The sequence below is a fragment of the Leucoraja erinacea genome, chromosome 10 (genome assembly GCF_028641065.1).
Source record: "Leucoraja erinacea ecotype New England chromosome 10, Leri_hhj_1, whole genome shotgun sequence".
Classification (NCBI taxonomy): domain Eukaryota; kingdom Metazoa; phylum Chordata; class Chondrichthyes; order Rajiformes; family Rajidae; genus Leucoraja; species Leucoraja erinaceus.
Genome location: NC_073386.1, coordinates 26489536 through 26510910, shown reverse-complemented (window position 1 = coordinate 26510910; position 21375 = coordinate 26489536). Strand labels below are relative to the sequence as shown.

Sequence of the window (21375 nt, the reverse complement as noted above, 5' to 3'; positions counted from 1 at the left end):
ACGGTGCCTGTGACGGATCAGACATTGACCCCTCAGGTGGTTCCAGCCGAGGTGGTTCAGTCCAGGTTATAACAAAAGCGTGACATTCAAAAACAATGGTATGATAAAACAAGTAGGCCATTGCCACCATTGACCATGGGGCAGGTGGTTCGTTTGCAGATTGACAAACACCATGACCGTATTGGTGTAATTTCTGGAACTGCTTCTGAGCCACGCTCATATCTGGTCAGTGCCGATGGCGGCACCTACAGGCGTAACAGACAACATATCCTGCCTGTGATCGAGCCAGTTCCACCTCCGTATTATCCAGACCGTACAAGTGTACTTCCGTCTGTGTCTAGCGGCACTCTTCCGCCTAAACCAGCACAACAACCCATGTCTGCAATGGCTGCTTTGCCAGTGGCAACTGCGCCAGTCTCCCATTTCGTCTCCGGGAATGCTGGTTCAGTCTCCCTCACCTGTGAAGCCACCTGCTCTGCCCCCGGGGGGAAAGAACGGAGATGGTCTTTATCATACAAGTGCTGGTCATGTTTGCAAGCCAGTTGTTAAGTACCCGGGCTATGTTTGACTATCCTCCAGTTTATTATCAATTACTGGGCATGCCCTACTTAGTTAATGGTTTTGTACTATGTTTAATTCTTCAAGAGGGAGGATGTAGACCAGTGTCACTCATATTACGAGTCATACTTTGTAGCTATGCCCACTAGCTTAACATTAAGCCTCCCTGCCTTGTTCCCACACATTTAGGGAAACGTGCTAGTATGAAGTTACCGATGTTGTAATGTTAATAAAGTCTTTGGACCTTTATCACGGTGTAAGACTTCAGTTATTTAAACAGCAGAATCGCAACAGGGTTCCCCTCTTCTATTATAGATGAGGCTCTCACCAGGGTCTCCTCTATATCCCGCAGCTCCGCTCTTATTCCCCATCCTCCTACTCGTAACAAGGAAAGAGTCCCCCTTGGCCTCACCTTCCACGTCAGCCATGCATACATCATATAATTTTCATTGTATATTGACATTTTGTCCACCTCCAACAGGATCCCACCACTGGCCATATCTTCCCATCTACTCCCCTTTCCGCCGAGACCTTTCTCTCCGTAACTTCCTGGTCAATTCATCCCTTCTCACCCAAACGACCCCCTCCCCGGGTACTTTCCCTTGCAACCGCAGGAAATGCTACACTTGTCGCTTTACCTCCCCCCTCAACTCTACCCAGGAGGCAAACAGTCTTTCCAGGTGAGGCAGAGATTCACCTGCATCTCCTCCAACCTCATCTACTGCATCCGCTGTTCCAGGTGTCACTTCTGTACATCGGCGAGACCAAGCTCAGGCTTGGTGATCGCTTCGCCCAACACCTCCGCTCAGTTCGCACTAACCAACCTGATCTCACGGTCGCTCAGCACTTTAACCCCCTCCCATTCCGAATCTGACCTTTCTGTCCAAGGTCTCCTCCATTGCCAGAGTGAGGCCCAGCGCAAATTGGAAGAACAGCACCTCATCTCTCGCTTGGGTAGTTTACACCCCAGCGGTATGAACATTGACTTCTCCAATTTCAGATAGACCTTGCTTTCTCCCTCCTCCCCAGCTCTCCCACAAGCCTACGGTCCCACTGTCTCCGCCCACTTTCTATCTTTTTCCCCCCCCCCCCCCCCCCCCCTCTTCCCCGACATCATTCTGAAGAACGGTCTCGACCCGAAACATTGCCTACTCCTTCTCTCCATAGATGCTGCCTCACCCGCTGAGTTTCTCCAGCATTTTTGTCTACCTTTGTTTTTTCCAGCATCTGCAGTTCTTTCTTAAACATTAATTATTTGCAGATATTCTCTAATCTAAATTTATGCATAAATTCTGAACTACTTAGAATCTGGCTCAATGTATTATTTCACAATATAACTATCCCCCAAAGGAAACTCACGAGCATGAATACCGTCAGAAATTAAAAGATGATAATCATTATTAGCTTGAACTATAAGGATTATCAACATCCTTTTCATCAAATAGGAAGTAATAATTCCTCACCATTCACAAGAAAATAAAGAGGTTACCAAATGTTCATAATTAAAATGTTGCCAAAAATAATATACACGTTTGCCTAAACACAAAGACTGACAACACTCACTACATTACCTTCGGATCATGCATAACACTCTGCCATCCACTCAACTGTACCTTTACCTATTTTTGCCAGGTACAGCCATCTTCCAACTCCAAAAGAAGTGGCTGCAGAGTGGCATGTTCAGTGAAAACCAGACGTAACCAATATTGGCAATTTTGGAGATTGCTGGTGAAAGCAGCAAAGAAGTCTCAAGTACCAGTCTTCTGTAATTCATAGGTCCTTCCCAAACTGATTTCAAGTAAACATGGAGGTTCTCCATGACAGATCCTTTCTTAAGTAGATGGAAAGCTTGCCCAATCTCACTACAGATTCCCCAACCCATTCCACCACTCCTCAAACTCCAGGCAGCCACACAAAATTTCCCTTCAGCTTTCCCCTGGCTACACTACAAGCAAATTTTATAGACCCTAGGGCTATATGCATCCACCTTTGTGAAGCCAGAAGAATATGTGTTTAGTCTTTATTTTTAATTATAATTTCCTCTCTTAATCACCTGAAATGAACATGTTGCACAATGGAAGGAAAATTGGTAAGTATTTCCAGCACCTGCAGTATTTTATTTTTTTCCCAATTACTTGGTGAAATCATCTATTAGATTCTGAACTGTCAGATTTGCTGCAAGATTTGAAACCCCATTGGTTTTAATGATGATAATGAGACAAAGATACAAGGCAAAAAGACAAGTGGAAATAAAAAATAAAAAATAAAAAAAATATTTTGATTTCGTATTAATTCATAAAAATGCTCAAATTTTAATATAGGAACTGGGGATGCTGGTTTATACCAACGATGGATACAAAGTGCTGGAGTAATAAATGTTTTGGGTCGGGGTCTGAACACGGGTTCTGATCCAAAACATCACCTATCCATTTTTGTCAGATATGCTGCCTTACCCACTAAGTTACTCCAGAAACTTATGTCCAGCTTGTACATTTTAATAATTCAGTACAATATTATTTTTTAATGTTTCAATGCACTTACATTGACAGACTAATAAAATCAATTACAGCAAGCCCCTCCCGCCCATCATGTTTGCTGGCTGTCAAGAGCAATTAAGGATGCAAGCCGACAAAGCACACCCTAGTTTTGGGGGCCATTCAGACCATGCCATTGGACTTGAACACGGTGAAGGTAGGTAGCAATACAAGTCTTCGGTGTACCATCCAGAAAATGCCAACATGGGTAAGCTACAGGTAGTGATTCGGATAAGAGAGTCTGGGCCAGCATGAACGGATCCATAACAATTCATTTTTGGTATTTCGTAGCAAATTTTCTTGCCTACTGCCTCCAGACTCCCTCAATTTGAGAGTGAACATCAAAAGAATTCAAGCTAATGCATTTATTTTAATGCAAGAAGGATTTGAGGAGGAACTTTTCACCAAGTCCATAGCAACACCAAGTACCTGGATTGCACTACCTGAGAGTAGTTCTAGCTGCATTGCTCGCAGCATTTAAGCGTCCAGGTGAGCACTTCCTTCATCTAGGCACAGAAGGCTATGGAATAGACAAAGTGGTGGCGATGGGATTAATGCAGAAGAGTGTCCACTGGTCAACATGGATGAGTTGGACTGAATGATCCGTTTTTATGCTGTACTAGACTAAGTGGGACCCGTTGGGTCCCTGTCACAAGGGAGGGTGGTCCCCCAACGCAACCCGTTCCCCTAACGCAATATTCCACCACTCACCCATAGCCCCAACTGCGCAGGTACAGCTCATTTCCCCTCATCCCCAGCACTCTCTCTCCCCCTCTTCACCCTCCCTCTTCTTTCTCCTCCCCTCCCCCAAGCCCTCCCTCACCTCTCCTTTCCCCTACCCTCAGTCACTCCCTCCCTCACTCCCTCCTCTCGCTAGCCGCCACCTATCCCCCACTTTTCCCTATTTCCCCCCCACTACCCCCCCTCTCACCTCCCCCCACTGTCCCCGTCCCCCTCTTTCCCACTCCCTCCTCCTCTCCCTCTATTCCCCCACTTGCTCTTCTTTCCCCTCTCCTTCTAGCCTCCCCCAATCCTTCCTTCACCATGCTTTCCCCTACCCACAGCCATTCCCTCCCTCCATAACTCCTCTCCACACCCCAACCCCCTCCTCTCCCTCTATTCCTCCCTCCTCCCCCACTCTCCCTCCTCACCTCCCCAGGATCTCGAGGTTGCCGCTCCTCTGACCAGAGGTTGCTTTGACCGGATGCCGCTCTGACCGGAGGCCTCGCCGGGCAGAGGCGGGCGCCAACCGGAAGCCACGCCGACCGGAAGCCGCGCCGGGTAACACCGGGCAAAGGCGGGCGCCGCCAGTGACTGACAGCGGACGCACCCAATCAGTGCGGCGATGGTGCAGGAATGGGCGTCGCACTGATTGGAGAGGAGACCAATCTGGGCATGCGCGGTTTTAAAGATTTTTAAACCTTAAAATTTTAAAACATACCACCGATCGGAACAAAACTTGTTGCATTTGTAACACAGGAGAATGGCGAGTTAGGTGGCGAAAATCGTAGCGCTATCGTGTACCGTTTTTGCCCAAATGTAAAACGCAAACCGGAAGATAACAACATGAAAGTTTTAGTTATGTATAGATTATTCTATGAAACGCCAGTAAAATCCCACAGGTATTGCTATAACTGTCAGCAGGACAGGCAATCCAGTCTGTTCTTTACTGGGCTTCCTTTAATTTTCACGAATATCCTTCATGAGACACTGCGGGCTAAATCTGTGGATTATGGAATTGAAGGCCAATTATTTACCTTTTTAGAAAACTACCTTAGCAAGAAGCAGAAAGGATAATGGGTAACTCTTCAAATTCCCACAAACATTTGCATTGGACCACAACTATTGACCCTATAAATGAGTTAAATAATGGACCAGAAGGTCAGTTGCCCGAGGTTACTAAACAATAAAATAGTCAGAATTGCAAACAGTGTTGATGGAGCTATCATCTATATTACTAAAACTCTGTTCTTGACCGGTTTCAGCTTTCTGTGCTGCAGTTTCCGAGAGTACGCCGCCACCTACGGCCGTCATTTTTGGCCACCTCGCTCAGAGCCCCCCTCCGCAGCATGTGTGCCAAGGATTTTTCCCGTCGATGAAAATTGACAGACATTAATGTTTTTACAACATTCCCCATTCTCTCTGTTGCCCCCGCTGGAGGAAGGGGGAGCGACTATAAAACCAGGAAGTGGTGTGTCTCAATCAGTCTCTGTGTCTCAATCAGTCTCTGCAAGTGGTGTGCCTCAATCAGTCTCTGCAAGTGGTGTGCCTCAATCAGAGCTTTGAATGACACTGACAAATGTCTACAGCACTGTGAGTACCCTTAATTTGGTTTGAAAATGAAAATATGGTTAGAGGTAAAAAAGCACTGCCTGCAAATAGTTGTTTGGGTTTGGGTTGAAGTAAAAAAAGGCACTCTCTCTCCCTCCCCCTCACGCCCCCCCCCCTCTCCTCCCCTCCCCCCCCCCCCCTCCCTCCTCCTCCCCCCCCCCCCCCCCCCCCCTCTCCCCCCCCCCTCCCCTCCTTCCCTCTCCCTCCCCCCCCCTCTCCCTCTCTCTCTCTCTCCCCCCTCCATTAGTGTGAGTGCGGGGGGGGGGGGGTAGTTAGTGTGTGATGCTGCATGCCGCCTCCCCCCCCACAACCACACGTTGGGGGAACAGACCCAACGGGTCTGCACTTGGTCTAGTATTATAATATAAGCATTATAGCACAGAAGGCTAATCAACCAATTGATCAAATATTAATAAATTAAGAAAATGAACAGAGGAAAATGTATTTTGATGCATGCAAATGTGAAATCAACCACTTTTAACTTGAAAGGAATGGGACAGTGTGCTTTCCAATGGCAAAAAGTAATGGGTGTCCTTCCGGACAATATATATAAATCATTACAAGGACAGGTACAGAAATCAATTACAAACTACTCCAATTCAATCCCAAGCTTTACAGTAAAACTATGTGGAGATGCTCAGGGCATCCAAGATAAGGCATAAATTCAAAATATTAGCAAACATGTAGAACAGAACAAATTTCTTTTTCTATTATTTTTTTTTTATTTTTTTTTTAATTAGAAGTACGGTAAATTACAATACTACACAACACATATATCTTAATACATTTTTTGTACCGCTACATCATTTTTTTTTTTGAGCTTTAAGAAAAAGATAGAAGTATAGAAAGTGCGCAAGAGTCGTGAAGTGCAAGAGTGTTGGGAAAAGAAAGCCCCTTAGAAAAGAAGTTAGAGAAGGAAGTAAAGTGAGAAAGTAGACCCTAGAAAAGAAAGAAAAAGAAAATAGGAACAATCGCTCTATTATAACAGAACAGAACAAATTTCAAATGACAAATGACAAAAACCATGAGTGCGGCAATTCAGCATGGTAAACCATCCTTGGGTGCAAAAGAAATAGAAGAGCATTTCTAAAATGGTGAAATATTAAGGTGCAAAAAGCAATTAGCAATGCAAGCTCCACAGTGAATTAATTGAATAGAAGATGTCTCACTGCAGTTAGATAAGGCCCTGGTGTGATCCACATGGAATAGTGTACTGGTTTGGTTCCCTAACCAAGGAGAAATATACTTGCAATAGGGAAAGTGGAACAAAAAGTTTGCCATGGGCAGGTGAGGGAGAGAAAACCAACCTATCAATAAATTAATTATAAATGTCAGTTTCAATAATTGAGTGATACACCATTATTTAACATTATGAAAAACTTAAAAATACATGCACAAAGATTTCCTGAAGTTTTTTAAATTTTACTTACCACTAAATCCCAATTATTTTGCTCAAGCAATGTAATAGCTTCATCAATATTTTCAATTCCAGTGCATGCCTAAAGATAAAAAACATTTTAAAAAAAGCACTTAAAATGTTTACATCTACCAAATATTAACTTTGCAATGCACAACTTTTACCAATCTATGGCATTTAAGGAAATACCTCTTTTATAAAGGGTGGCACAATGGTACAGTATCAAAGACCGAGGTTCTGTCTGTGTGGAGTTTGCACATTTCCCTTGTGACCTTGTGGGTTTTCAGCAGGTGCTGCGAGTTCCTCCCACATTCCAAAAATGTACACGTTTGTAGGTTGATCGGACCTGTAAATTGCCCCTAATGTAGGATTGAATTGAATTGATGGCCGGCATTGACTTGGTAGGCCGAAGAGCCCATTTCAGCACTATATCACTAGACTAAACTTCTTTTTTATTTTTTTTTTATTTTATTATTTTATTTTGTAGCCAAAGAGTGAGTAAATGAAAAAAAGAAGAGAGGAATAGAAAAAATAAGAAAAATAATAGGACAAAAAGAGAAAAAAAGTGATATACCTGCCTCGCATCCCTTCCCACCTACCTCACCCAACCCGTAATTAGATTTGAATCCAAAGTTGTGTTGTACCATACTATCCTTGTAATAAATCAATGAATGGTGTCCATGTCTTCGAAAAATGATCTGTTTTTTCTGCCAAGACAAGTCTAATATTTTCAAGATGTAGCGTCTCGGACATGTTTGTAATCCATATCTTAAGAGTAGGGACAGATCTTTGTTTCCAAAATTTGAGTATTGTTTTTTTTGCCGTTATCAGGCCATAATTAAGAAAACGTCTTTGAAATAATGATAGCTCGGAACAGGCTTCTGACGTACCTAGAATAATCAGTTCCGTATCGGGATCCAGTTTTATTTTTAGTGTTTTTGAAAACATTTCAAAAATTCCTCTCCAAAAATTATGTAATTTTATACAAGAGGCAAAGGAATGTGTTATAGCTGCTTCCTGAAGAAGACATTTATCACAAATAGGAGATACATTTGGAAAGATCTTATTCAGTTTAGACTTTGAGTAATAGAGTCTGTGCAGTATTTTAAATTGAATTAATGAATGCCTAACGTTAATTGAACAATTGTGTATATATAGGTTTTCTTCCCATCTGTCTTTTAGAATTTTTAGGCCAAGTTCATCTTCCCAAGCTCTTCTAATTCTGACGATAGGATTTCTATATTTAAAAGGGTGTTATACAGATATGATATTAACTTGTTTGACTCCGAGTTTCTATTCATACATTCGTCTAGTATGTCTGGCAATAAAGATTGGTAGTCTTGGGTATATGATTTCAGATAGTATCTAATATATTGATTACCTGATCTTGACCGCTTTTGGCCCACTGTGCTGCGATTTCCGAGAGAACGCCGCCACCTACGGCCGTCATTTTTGGCCACCTCGCTCACAGCCCCCCTCCGCCTTCCATGACTGGAGGATTTTTCCCATCGATTAAAAATCAGAGCGATATTAATGTTTTTTAAAAATTCGGCATTCTCTCTGCTGCAGGGGGGAGGGATTATAAAACCCGGAAGTGAAGTCTCTCACTCAGTCTCTGACAGACCCAGGAAACGAGAGGGTCACGGCTCTCTGAGCTGCGGATAACACTGAACGCACGTCTACTCCACGGTGAGTCCCCTCGATGCAGCTGTAAAGTGGCTGCTGCCCAATTGTTTGCCTCGCCTTTCTAAAAAGTTTGTGTTCACAAAATGAATTTTGGTTGTCAGGTGGCTGCTGCCCAATTGTTTGCCTCACCTTTTTAAAATGTTTGTGTTCACAAAATGAATTTTGGTTGGCGGGTGGTTGCAGCCCAATTGTTTGCCTCGCCTTTATAAAAAGGTTATGTCCACAAAATGAATTTTGGTTGTCGGGTGGCTGCAGCCAAATTGTTTGCCTTGGCTTGGCGTTTAAAATCGTTGCAACAGTTAGCTGCCAGCCTAAGAATCCATTTGGCCCACAATGTCTATACTAGCCCTCTGGAAACCAGTACCTTTGGCCCGCAACACCCATACTAGCGCAACAGAACCCTCCCCCCCCACCACCACACTGGCGAGCAATATTGGAATTGGTGGAGGTGGAATATTGCGTTGGTGACCAGCCCTCCCGTGTGATGCTGGGACCCAACGGGTCCCACAGTCTAGTTTCGACTGCAATTCTTGAAATGAGAGAAGAGTTCCCATCTCATAAAGATCTCCAAAATTTTTGATTCCTAATCTTTCCCAATATGCAAACGTTTTGTCTTACATGGCTTGAACAAAGGATTATTGGCAATTGGCGAAAGAAGATATACATTTCTCAGTTTAAGGGTTGATTTCACTTGTCTCCAGATTCGTAAAGTACTGTGAATAATCGGATTTTTCTCATATAGTGTTTTCTTCAAATTTATTGGAGAGAAGAATCGCGCCTATATTAAAAGGCGAACAATCCTCTCTCTTCATTATTAACCATTTTACCTGTTGGCCTGTATTGTCCAACCAATAGATTACATTTTTAATATTTGTTGCCCAATAATAGTATAAAAATTGGGGAGAGCCAATCCACCAGTTTCTTTGGTTTTACATAGGTGCCATTTATGGATTCTATGTGTTATATAATCCTAAATAAAGTTTGTAATCAGAGGAACAAGTTTTTTTTTTTTAATTTTAGGAAGATATATTAGGAAGAAATAAGTACAGGATTTGTGGGAGGAAGATCATCTTTATGGCATTTATTCTGCCTATTAGAGACATCGGAAGTGTTTTCCAAAATAGAGAAGTGTATTTTTTGGTTGAACACCAAGATATTTGAATTTTTCCGTAGCAATTCTGAAGGAGAATTTTAGGAGGTGTGTCGGCTCTTGAGGTTTTATTGACATAATTTCACTTTTGTTCCAGTTTATTCTATATCCTGAAAAGGAATCAAATTCCTCTATAAGATTTAATATACTTGGAATGCTAACTTGGGAATTGGTGATATATAGTAATACATCATCTGCATATAATGATATTTTATTATTGGAGTATTTAGTGTTATAGCTGTGAATATTCGGATGTACTCTTATACTTTCCGCCAGAGGTTCAATCGCAAGAGCAAATAACAGGGGTGATAATGCACATCCCTGTCTATTGCCCCTGGATAACTGAAATTTAGGCGAGAGTATATGATTAGACAGCATTCTGCCAGTCATCTTATCATATAGCAGTTTTACCCATGAAATAAAATTTTCGCCCAACCGAAATTTTTGCAATACTGTAAAAAGATATTTCCATTCTACTTGATCAAATGCTTTTTCTGCGTCTAATGAAATAATTGATAAGCCTTCTTTTATAGTTATGTGTGAATACATTATGTCAAACAGGCGTCTCAAATTATTAAACGAGTGTCTCTTGGGTATAAACCCAGTTTGATCCAGGTGTATTAATTTATTAACGTATTTACTTAATCTTCTTGCCAGTTTTAGCTAATATTTTCTGATCTGTATTTAACAGCGCGATTGCTCTGTATGATCCCGGATCTTCCAGATCTTTATTATTTTTGGGTATAAGTGTAATAGTTGATTCAGCTAGGGTTTGTGGTAATGTCTGTTCTTTAAATGCGTGTATATAAAGGTTATGTAAACGCGGGGAAATTAGCTCGTAAAATCTTTTATAAAATTTGTTACTAAACCCGCCTGGGCCTGGTGTTTTGCCATTCTTCAATGAATTGATGGTCTCTTCTATTTCCTTAATTGAAATCTGTGCTCCTAATTCATCTCGTTCCACCGCATTAAGTGTTGGAAGATTACAGTTATCAAGAAAGTTTGTAATTTTTCTCATTTCTGTTGATGTTTTGGATGTCAATAATTCACCTTTACCCGATTTGATTTTTTGAATAATATGGTCCTTTTCAATTTTTCTCAACTGCTGTGCTAGAAGTTTGTGTGGTTTGTCGCCGAATTCAAAATTTTCCTGTTTAGTAATTTGAAATAATCTGATAACTCTTGCAGAGAGAATTTGATTTAGCTTAAATTTTAATACTGCTATCTTATTATGTTTATCACTATGTTTATTATTATATTTATCACTAAACTAAACGAGCAAAGCAGAAAACGAGAAAGGCCCTTTTTGACTATGAAATTCAGTAAAGTTTAAATCAAATCACAAGCCTGCCTGTGCAATCTTCCAGCGGAAAGACTTCAGTAAACATTTTCTAATCCTGATCCAATTAGATTTTGATCATCCAAGAGCAATCATTTCATACCTATTCTAACATCTCTGATCAGTTTTCAACAATTGCTCAGAAATAATTAATATTCCTTGGTCAAAAGATTCTGGGTTGAAGCCCACAAAAAAAAACTGAAGATGCAGCCAGGGACTCCATCCAAACCAGCTGCTTTCCACGGATTCATCCTCAGGAAGGCTGGACTTGCATCTGCCATAGTAACTGTTGGTATAGGTGCACCCAAGTCTGGCAGAGCAGGTAGCATTCCATCACAAACCTTCTGTTCAAAGTGGGCATAGAGTTCATCGGGTAGGAATTCATTGTTGCCAGTAATACTGCTCGCCTTCACGTTACAGCCTATTAGAGCTTGCAAGCCTTGCTGCAATCTTCGGGTATCCGTGTCATTGGCTTGAGACTCCAGCTTCGTCCAGAATTCGCTCTTAGCTCTGCTAAGGTCCTACATAGGTTTCATGCACCAATCGGGATCGTTTGACTTTAATGCTGCTGATTTGATCTTCACCGATGTGTGGATGTAGCCCAGTCTATCAAATAGATCAGATTCTCCATCACGGACTCCATCTACACTTCACGCTGCCTTGGGAAAGCAACCAAAGTAATCAAAGCTTTCAATATGTTTCTATAAAATACCCTCTCATCCTTCTAAATTCCAGTAAATATAAACCCAGTTGATTCATTCTTTCATCATACGTCAGTCCCGCCATCCCGAGAATTAACCTGGTGAACCTACGCTGCACTCCCTCACTGGCAAGAATGTCCTTCCTCAAACTAGGAGACCAAAACTGCACACAATATTCCAGGTACGTCTCACCAGGACCCTGTACAACTGCAGAAGTACCTCCTTGCTCCTATACTCAAATCCTCTTGCTATGAAGGCCAACAAGCCATTAGCTTTCTTCACTGTGTGCTGTACCTGCATGCTTCCTTTCAGTGACTGATGTGCAAGGACACCCAGGTCTCGTTGCACCTCCCCTTTTCCTAATCTGACATTATTGAGAAAAATATCTGCCTTCCTGTTCTTGCTACCAAAGTGGATAACCTCACATTTATCCACATTATATTGCATCTGCCCACTCACCCAACCTATCCAAGTCACACAGCATCCTCCTCGCAGTTTACACTGCCACCCAGCTTTGTGTCATCCGCAAACTTGGAGATGTCACGTTTAATTCCTTTGCCTAAATAGTTTATATTGTAAATAACTGGGGTCCCAGCACTGAGCCTTGCAGCACCTCACTAGTCACTGCCTGCCAATCTAAAAAGGACCCGTTAATTCCTACTCTTTGCTTCCTGTCTGCCAATTAGTTCTCTATCCATGTCAATACCCTACCCACAATACCATGTGCTCAAATTTTGCACACTAATCTCTTGTGTGGGACCTTGTCAAAGACTTTTTGAAAGTCCAGATACCTCACCACATCCACTGGCTCTCCCTTATCCATTCTACTTGTTACAACCTCAAAAAACCCCATAGGATTAGTCAAGCATGATTTCCCCTTCATAAATCCATGCTGACTTTGACCCATCATGTCACTGCCTTCCAAATGCACTGCTAATACACCTTTAATAATCAACTCGAGCATCTTCCCCACTACCGATGTCAGGCTAACTGGTCCATAATTCCCTGTTTTCTCTCTCCTTCCTTTCTTAAAAAGTGGAGTTACATTAGCTACCCTCCAGTCCACAAGAACTGATCCAGAGTCTATAGAACATTGGAAAATGATCACCAATGCATCCACAATTTCTCGTGCCACCTCCTTGAATACTCTGGGATGTAGACCATCAGCCCCTGGGGATTTATCTGCCTTCAGTCCCAACAGTTTGCCTAACACTAATGCCAATTTCCTGCAGTTCCTCCCTCATGCTAGATCCACAGCCCCCAGTATTTCTGGGAGACTGTTTGCGTCTTCCTGGGTGAAGACAGAACCAAATAACCTGTTTAACAAGTCTGCCATTTCCTTGTTTCCCCATTATAAATACACATATTTCTGACTGCAAGGGACCTATATTCGTCTTCACTCATCTTTTCCTCTTCACATATCTCAATAAGTGTTTACAATAGTTTTTTATATTCTTCGCAATCTTTCTTTCATGCTCTATTTTACCCCTCTTAATTAACCCCTTTGTCCTCCTCGGTTGAATTCTAAATTTCTCCCAGTCCTCCGGTTTGCTGCTTCCTCTGGCCAATTTATATGCCTCTTCCTTGGATTTAATGTTATCCCTAATTTCCCGCATTAGCCACGGTTGTGCCGCCTTCCCAGTTTTATTTTTACTCCAGACAGGGGTGAACAACAGGGGCGATCGTTAAATCTTTGCCATTGCATCTCCACCGTCAACCTTTTAAATATCTTTTGCCAGTCTATCCTAGCCGATTCCCATCTCATACCATCAAAGTTACCTTTCTTTAATTCCAGATCCTCAATTGAATTAACCGTGTCCTGTAAAAACTGGTGAGAGTTGTTTGGGACATACCAAACCTCCTAAGCCTTCTAAGGTTGTAGAAGCATTGGTGTGCTTTCTTGGCCATTGCTTTGATAAGGCTAATCCAGGACAAATTGCCGGTGATATTTACTCCTCGGAACTTGAACTTTAAAAACAAAGCCCACTTGGGTACAGAAGTATAGATGAAGACTTTTTTTTTCTCATTTTTGTTTTGAATATCCAACCAATTATTTTGTGACTATCTGGTTCTAGACTCCCAACCATGGAAAAAATGAACATGTTTTGCTATTCAGCAAAGATGTCACATGCAAGTTAATAAAAATTACAATTACCAATCTTAAACCCGTTTTCACGTTGCTTATCACACATTTATGCAAATTGCGTTTTGAATCACTGTTTCGCAATATGGAATTTGAACAGCTGAAACATAGCTTTGACCCCGGAGTACTCAGCTCAATTGTAACACCTGAACTCTTGCCTTTCTCCTCAGTTTCACACCACTCAGCACAAACGGAGATGTAGACAAAAGGATTTTAATCTGCAAAGTCTGGAATGCACTAGTCATTACAATTTTCTTTTGAACATTTTTGGAACAAATGCTGTTGGCACCAGGGATTTATCTACATCATTTCACAGATGTCATTTACTTGGCCAGATAAACATGGAAACATAAAACATAGAAAATAGGTGCAGGAATAGGCAATTCGGCCCTTCGATCATCTAACTCAGTATCCCGTACCTGCCTTCTCTCCATACCCCTTGATCCCTTTAGCCACAAGGGCCACATCTAACTCCCTCTTAAATATAGGCAATGAACTGGCCTCAACTACTTTCTGTGGCAGAGAATTCCACAGATTCACCACTCTCTGTGTGAAATTTATTTTGCTCATCTCGGTCGTAAAAGATTTCCCCCTTATCCTTAAACTGTGACCCGTTGTTCTGGACTTCCCCAACATCGGGAACAATCTTCTTGCATCTAGCCTGTCCAACCCCTTAAGAATTTTGTACGTTTCTATAAGATCCCCCCTCAATCTTCTAAATATAAGCTGAGTCTATCCAGTCTTTCTTCACATGCAAGTCCTGACATCCCAGGAATCAGTCTGGTGAACCTTCTCTGTACTCCCTCTATGGCAAGAATGTTTTTCCTCAGATTAGGAGACCAAAACTGTACGCAATACTCCAGGTGTGGTCTCACCAAGGCCCTGTAGAACTGCAGTAGAACCTCCCTGCTCCTATACTCAAATCCTTTTGCTATGAATGCTAACATACCATTCGCTTTCTTCACTGCCTGCTGCACCTGCATGCCTAATTTCAATGGGTACCATGCCACCCAAGTCTCGTTGCATCTCCCCTTTTCCTAATCATCCGCCATTCAGATAATAGTCTACTTTCCTGTTCTTGCCAGGAAAGTGGATAACCTCACATTTATCCACATTATACTGCATCAGCCATGCATTTGCCCACTCACCCAACCTATCCAAGTCACCTTGCAGCCTCCTAGCATCCTCCTCACAGCTAACACTGCCCCACAGCTTCTTGTCATCCCTCCAGCTTCTTGTCATCCGCAAACTTGGAGATGTTACATTCAATTTCCTCGTCCAAATCATTAATATATATTGTAAATAGCTGGGGTCCCAGCACTGAGCCTTGCAGTACCCCACTAGTTACTGCCTGCCATTCTGAAAAGGACCCATTTACTCCTACGCTTTGCTTCCTGTCTGCCAACCAGTTCTCTATCCACATCAATACTGAAGCCCCAATACCATGTGCTTTAAGTTTGCATACTAATCTCTTATGTGGGACCTTGTCGAAAGCCTCTGGAAGTCCAGATATAACACATCCACTGGTTCTCCCTTATCCACTCTACTAGTTACATCCTCGAAAAATTCTATACGATTCGTCAGACATGATTTACCTTTCATAAATTCATGCTGACTTTGTCCAATGATTTCACCACTTTCCAAATGTGCTGCTATCCCATCTTTAATAACTGACTAGCATTTTCCCCACTAACCATGTTAGACTAACTGGTCTGTAATTTCCCGTTTTCTCTCTTCCTCTCTTTTTAAAAAGTGGGGTTACATTAGCTACCCTCCAATCCTCAGGAACGACTCCAGAATCTAAAGAGTTTTGAAAAATTATCACTAATGCATCCACTATTTCTGGGGCCACTTCCTTAAGCACTCTGGGATGCAGCCTATCTGGGGATTTATCGGCCTTTAATCCATTCAATTTACCTAACACCACTTCCCGACTAACCTGGATTTCACTCAGTTCCTCCATCTCATTTGACCCCCAGTCCCCTGCTATTTCTGGCAGATTATTTATGTCTTCCTTAGTGAAGACAGAACCAAAGTAGTTATTCAATTGTTCTGCCATGTCCTTGTTCCCCCATGATCAATTCACCTGTTTCTGGCTGCAAGGGACCTAACTAATCCTTTTTCTCTTCACATATCTATAAAAGCTTTTGCAGTCAGTTTTTATGTTCCCTGGCAGTTTTCTTTCATAATCTATTTTCCCTTTCCTAATTAATCCCTTTATCCTCCTCTACAGGACTCTGAATTTCTCCCAGTCCTCTGGTAGGCTGTTTTTTCTGGCTAATTTGTATGCTTCATCTTTTGTTTTGATACTATCCCTGATTTCCCTTGTTATCCACAGATGCACTACCTTCCCTGATTTATTCTTTTGCCAAACTGGGGTGAACAATTGTTGTAGTTCATCCATGCCGTCTTTAAATGCCTTCCATTGCATATCCACCGTCAACCCTTTAAGAATCAGTTGCCAGTCTAGCTTGGCCAATTCACGTCTCATACCGTCAGTTACCTTTCTTTAAGTTCAAAACCCTTATTTCTAAATTAACTATGTCACTCTCCATCCTAATGAAGAACTCAACCATATTATGGTCACTCTTGCCCAAGGGGCCACGCACAACAAGACTACTAACTAACCCTTCCTCATTACTCAATACCCAGTCTAGAATAGCCTGCTCTCTCGTTGGTTCCTCTACATGTCGGTTTAGAAAACTATTCCAACATACATTCCAAGAAATCCTCTTCCTCAGCATCCCTGCCAATTTGATTCACCCAATCTATATGTAGATTGAAGTCACCCATTATAACTGCTTTACCTTTGTTGCACGCATTTCTAATTTCCAGTTGCCATCCCCAACTCCACTACTACTGTTAGGTGGCCTGAACACAACTTCCACTAGCGTTTTCTGCCCCGAGTGTTTCGCAGCTCTACCCATATCGATTCCACATCCTCCAAGTTAATGTCCTTCCTTTCTATTGCGTTAATCTCCTCTCCTACCAGCAACGCTACCCCACCTCCTTTTCCTTTCTGTCTATCAACGACCTCCTCACCTCTGCTGACACTGGTTCCCTCAACATCCTCATCCTCCTCGACCCGAGCGCAGCCTTCGATACAGTGAACCATAACATCCTGCTCATCAGACTCAAAGACCTCGGCATTGAAGGCTCTGCACTCAGCTGGCTCCGTTCCTACCTTTCCAACAGATCCCACTTCATCTCTCTCCACAACCACACCTCTGCTACAGCCACAGTCACTCAAGGCGTTCCCCAAGGCTCCATACTCGGCCCCCTCCTCTTCATCATCTACATCCTCCCCCTTGGTCAGATACTCCACCACTTCAACCTGGACTTCCATTGTTACGCTGACGACACCCAGATCTACCTCGGCACCAAATCCCCCCACAACCCCCCTCTCCCATATCAACTCCTGTTTGTCAGCTATAAAAACCTGGATGCAACATAATTTCCTCAAACTCAACAGCGATAAGACAGAATTCCTCCTCATAGGCTCCAAAGCCACTCAGCAAAATCAATAACCCCACTCTCACCATCGACGGCACCACTGTCTCCCCATCTCCCCAGGCTCGCAACCATGGCGTGATCTTTGATTCCACCCTCTCCCTTGAGCCTCACATCCGCCATTTCATTAAAACCTCCTTTTTTCATCTCCGCAACATCGCCAAACTCAGACCCTCTCTCACACCTCCCGCTGCTGAAAGACTCATCCATGCCTTCATCTCCTCCCGACTGGATCACTGCAACTCACTTCTCCTTGACATCAGCTCCACCTACATCAACCCACTCTAACTGGTCCAGAACGCAGCCGCCCGACTCATTACCCACACCAAATCCTGGCATCACATCACTCCAGTCCTTAAACAACTTCACTGGCTTCCCATCTCCCACCGGATCAACTACAAAATCCTGATCCTCACCTACAAAGCCCTCCACCATCTGGCCCCCCCATATCTCACCGACCTCCTCTCCCCCTACCAACCCTCACGGTCCCTCAGATCCACATCAGCCGGTCTCCGCTCCATCCACAAGTCCAACCTCCACAGTTTTGGGGACAGAGCCTTCTCCAGGTCAACTCCCAGGCTCTGGAACTCCCTCCCCCAACTGATCCGCAACTCCGTGTCCCTCACCATCTTCCAGTCCCGCCTCAAGACCCATCTCTTCACCTCTGCCTATCCTTAGCCCCACATCCCCCTCCCTTCTCATCTGTGCATTAATTGCCTCATATTGTGTTTTGTATTGAATTCTGTCTTTACTTTGTGTACTAGTCATGTCTCTACTATTTATTTAATTCCCCTTACATGTTTTTCCTCTACCTGCTAAATTTTTGTAAGGTGTCCTTGAGACTCTTGAAAGGCGCCCATAAATAAAATGTATTATTATTATTATCCCTCCTGAATATTGAATATCCCTGGATGTTCAGCTCCCAGCCTTGGTCACCCTGGAGCCATGTCTCCGTGATTCCAACTATATCATATTCATTAATAACTATCTGCACATTCAACTCATCCACCTTATTACAAATGCTCCTTGCATTGAGACACAAAGCCCAAGGCTTGTTTTTACAACACTCTTACCCCTTATACAATTATGTTGAAAAATGGCCCTTTTTGATTTTTGCCCTGGATTTGTCTGCCTGCCACTTTTACTTTTCACCTTGCTACCTATTGCTTCTACCCTCATTTTACACCCTCTGTCTCTCTGCTCATGCTCCCATCACCCTGCCACATTAGTTTAAATCCTCCATGACAGCACTAGCAAACACTCCCCCAAGGACATTGGTTCCATTCGAGCCCAGAACATTACATAACTCCGTATTTTAAGAGGGGGACCAGTGAAAATCAATCATAAAAAAGCTTCAGCAGAATGAAGCATTCCCTAAAAATGTCAACTCCATATATTGGAATGTTTAAAAATATACTCCAATAAAAAGTAATTGGCTCAATTCCATGCCATTGAAAATAATGCTTTCAAATATGACCACTAGGAGGTGTATTTCCTCTTCTTTCCATTTTGATGAACACTGCCTCAATTCATCACCAACTTACTCTCCAATATCCTGAAACCAATCTCCATTAAACAACCAGAACAGACATAATGATTCAAATTACTTTTTCTTTCTTTTTGCTAGCTTCCCCAAGTAATCCCATGAAGTGTGAGGATATTTTGATTCCTTCTCTGTAAATTATCAAAAGTATTAGTCCACTAGTAAAATCGGTATCATAACGAAACAAAGATATGATACATTAGTCATTACCATTAATTCAGTCTAACGCTACGCTCTTTTCTCACAACTATATTTTGTTAAAGTCAAATATTAAGATAAGTGTATTTGACAAGGAATTTCAAAATCCCCAGAAAAAATAATATTGCCAAATATATTTAAGATTTCATTTCTAAAATATAACATTGTTTCTTTAAATAAACTGGTACTACATGTAACTGATTTATAATCAAACTTAAATAATTTTTCATTAAAGAACTTGCACTAGAACAATTGCATAAAGCAGTTTACACTGAACTAAACACCAATCTAGAGACTATGCAATCAAATCATACTGCGGTTCAGTCTAACACAATTAAAACAATGGAATGCCACCATCCCATTCCCTCTCCATTGTTCCCATTTGTTACGGATTCTCCACCTTGACTCCAACACCACTGCGATCTCCTCCTTTCCACCTTCCAAGTCCAATTCCTTTCCCTATAAATATTCCTTACCCTACACTGCTGTCACAAATGACCCGTACCCACCCAAATGATCCCCGATGCACACTTGTCCAAATTACCCGACATTCCACACAACCATCAACTCCCCAATCATGCCCATCACCACATTGATCCCTTAGCTCCTTTACCATTCCTCTCCAACCATTATTGATTGTCCCTCAACTGAACTCCAGTCTCCTGCTCCAAAACCCCTAGCACCCCAATTTACCAGACCCCCAACAATCCCGATGCCCAGGTTCTAACCCTGCCAAACCCCTGATACCCGGCTCATAAAACCTCCACCACCCCTGATCACAGTTCCAAATCCCCCACCAGCACCAAACCCTGCTGCTATACCCCCATCGCCAGAACACCCTGGTCCTATCCCCCTTCCTTTTCAATCTCCTGCTACCAGCCCACTCCACCCTCTATCCTACCCCAAAATACTCACAACCTCTCTTCCATCCACCCAGTCTCAGACACCAGCTCCTAACCCCCCACCAACCCCAACTCCTAATCCCCCCACCCAAACCCCAGCTCATAACCGCCTCCCCCCAGCTGCAGCTCCTTAATCCCCCCCCAGCTCCTAAACCCCATCTCCACAACCCAACTCGTAACCCCTCCCAGAGAACACAGTTCTAACCCCCTCCCACCCAGACCCGAGCTCTAACCCCTCCCAACAGCACCCCAGGCTCTATTTCCTACCCCCCCCCCCCCCCCCCCCCCCCCCCCCACACACACACACATACCACCCCAGGCCCCCTGCTTCTAACCCCCCACCATATCAAATCCTGGCCCCAGCTTCTAATACTCCCCTCCTACCCAGACCCTAGCTCTGACCCCCCCCGCCCCCTTCCAACCCCCAACTCCTAACCCCCACCCCACATCCAGACCCCAGCTCTTAATCCACCTCCACCACCCCAGACTCCAGCTTTTAACCCTCCCATTACCCCAGACCCCAGCACCTAACCGCTCCCAACCAACCTCATCACTGTTCATATTCTCCAATACCAGAGTCCTGCATCAAACTGCCAACATCAGTTCCCTTTTCCTAATTCCCCCCACCCGTCCCTTAAATCTACCCTTATCAACCCCAACCAAACAATCGCGTTTTCACGTCTGTAACGGGATCTAGATTCTTTCGCTTGTACATTTTCTGATGCTTGACTGTAACTTCCCGTTAACAAATGACCATATAATTGCCCTGCATTCAATAAAATAAATCATTTAAGCAAATAAACTAATTTGAAAAAAAATTAAACCAAGTATTAATGTAACAATACAGAGAGCTTCGTGCATGACATAGAACGAAGTCAGACTCTGCTCCTATTGCACTGAGCTGCGAACATGTGGGCAATTATTTACATGACAACTAGGTAACCGGACTGAGACATCCGTCATTCAACGGAAAACATACACTAAAGTTCACCCTACATTCGCAATTCGTAAAATGCAACGCGAGAAGAATCGTTACAAACACGAAACGCACCTGAAAGTCGGCGAGAATCATCTCTCGGTCCATGGCCGCCATTGTGCTGCTTCTTTCCAAAGCGCTCGCCGCCCGGGGCGGAGGGAGACGGGCTCTCGGCAACCTCCCAGCTCTCGCCAGTGGAAACAAGCCGCGTCAGTCAATGGTCCAGCCAGGGAATTGCCTCTTTGTCATACTACTGTTTGAAATGATTGCAGCCAAAACTGGCCGCGATTACTTTCAAACGGAATAAACTTCCACCTGATTTTTCCCCCAAAGAGAATGCGCTTTTCCTCGTTCTTTACGGCACTGTCGTTCACAAAATCTGCTTGT

General features: G+C 43.1%; 1 protein-coding gene across 1 annotated transcript in view; it reads right to left on the bottom strand.

Annotated features, from left to right (window-relative positions):
- The window catches only part of faf1 (Fas (TNFRSF6) associated factor 1), a 264696-nt gene extending 243321 nt beyond the window's left edge, over positions 1–21375 (bottom strand). Inside the window, exons 1-2 of the mRNA XM_055641801.1 lie at positions 21064–21375; positions 6854–6922 (exon numbers count right to left, since the gene is read on the bottom strand). Of these exons, the coding sequence (XP_055497776.1) occupies positions 6854–6922; positions 21064–21105 (111 nt within the window). The 5' untranslated portion in view covers positions 21106–21375. The remainder of the gene's footprint in view (positions 1–6853; positions 6923–21063) is intronic.